This window comes from Rhea americana, unplaced genomic scaffold, assembly GCF_003343005.1.
Source record: "Rhea americana isolate MKP2758 unplaced genomic scaffold, rheAme1 scaffold_2, whole genome shotgun sequence".
NCBI lineage: Eukaryota > Metazoa > Chordata > Aves > Rheiformes > Rheidae > Rhea > Rhea americana.
This window is the reverse complement of record NW_028186149.1, coordinates 401,979-403,545: the sequence shown is the minus strand read 5'-3', so window position 1 is coordinate 403,545 and position 1,567 is coordinate 401,979. Positions and strand designations below refer to the sequence as shown.

The following is a 1,567-nucleotide window of genomic DNA, read 5'->3' as shown; positions in this document are numbered from 1 at the left end:
CTTTTCAGGATGTTGGACTCCAGCTGGGAAACTGAGAAAGCATTCTGCTAACAGTAAAAACATGTTTCCTTTTGGATGGTAATGCAAGACCTTAAAGGATTCCATGATTTTAATGTTTCTGTCAGATTCAAGAAGAATCACAAAAAAAAGGTAGACAGAACAGTGGGATAACCAGCTGCTACTAAGTAAATAGAAAGAAAATTTTCAGTGTAAATTAGTATCAAAAAGCCAAACTCCAAATGGCCAAACACTGTGTTAAAAACAAAGACGAATATGGGATTTGCTTTACAATGTGTAAGAAAGGCACAGAAAAAAGAAACATTCGGTGATAAAGGATTTAGCATGTGTGCAAGAAATATTCCATATTCCCTAAAATCCCTTTCTCAGGGTGTACCTGATTCACCAAAGTTAGCCTTCAGCCAACGGCAGAAAAGAACCAGGAGTCATTTTACCACTGGTATCCTGTAGACTCAGCCCTGTAGACTAGAGGTTTCTTTCAAAATGGAAAACAACTGGGTCAATGACGGTGCAGAACGTCCCTGGAGATGCATCTTATCTAATCTGTGGAGAGACAAAGCTGCCATCACTTGTCTGCCAACCCTTCATCTCCTTGTCACTGCACCTCCAGGCCCCAACAGCAGCAGCCCCTGCGGGAGGCCCCCAGGGCCAGCGCGTGGCCAGCACATGTCACCGGCCACGTGCGTGGAGCAAGCCGCCCGCTGTGCCAAGACACTTGGCTGCAGCCCTCGCTGCTTGTTAGAGCTTTGTAATGAGAAATGACTGCAGCGATCCAACGAGGGTAGAAGCCATAAACGATGCCACACATAAAGAAGCCGTTCAAAGGAACAGACAGACAGCTTTTGGCATCCCGAGCGTGCCTTATGCAGCTGGCCTCCTCCAGGTACGAGTCTCAGCCACATTCTCCACCGTGCTCCTTCCCGCTRCTCGCGCTCCCCCCTGCTCCCTCAGAGGTGTGCCACGCAACGCTGCTGCCTGGCAGCTGAGCATGCAAAAGATGATGCTGGAATTATGGTTGCTCAGCAATTTTGAATAAAATTTGTGCRACCAGTAAGTCCAGTCATTCAGTCACAACCCAGGGATGCAAGGGCCAGTGTAGGTCAAAACAGGCGGGTAAAGGGGAACATGGAAGCGGCTAGGGGCCAGCTAGTCACAGGCGTCTTTTCGGGAACCTTTCCCAGCTTCCAGCTAGGGAAAAAAAAATCACAATTTGAAAGCAAGAAAAGAGAATAAAACGTGAAATGGAAAAAAAAAAACCCTTCTGAAGAAACTCCAACATGAGAGTAGCGGGGCCGGGCCGGGCCGTGCGGCAGGGCAGGGGCAGGCTGCGACCGGTGCCCCGAYTGCCCGTGACGCGGCAGCGCGGGCCGCAACGGCCGCCTCGCGCCACCTCCGGCCCCTCGCGCCGCGCCGTCGCGTGGGACGTCACGCACCTCGCGGCAGCGGCCAGCAGGCGGCGCTCACGGCCGCGCTCGTGCTGCGGCCCAAGGGCCCTGCCAGCGGACGGCTCCGCCCCCGCCGCCGCGTCATCGGGCGCGGGAGTATCGCG

General features: G+C 52.9%; 1 protein-coding gene across 1 annotated transcript in view; it reads left to right on the top strand.

The window, feature by feature from the left end:
* The first annotated feature begins 520 nt into the window (after window positions 1-520).
* Window positions 521-1,567, top strand: part of IREB2 (iron responsive element binding protein 2) — a 26,801-nt gene continuing 25,754 nt past the window's right edge. Inside the window, exon 1 of the mRNA XM_085303647.1 lies at window positions 521-698. Within this exon, the coding sequence (XP_085159773.1) occupies window positions 521-698 (178 nt within the window). The remainder of the gene's footprint in view (window positions 699-1,567) is intronic.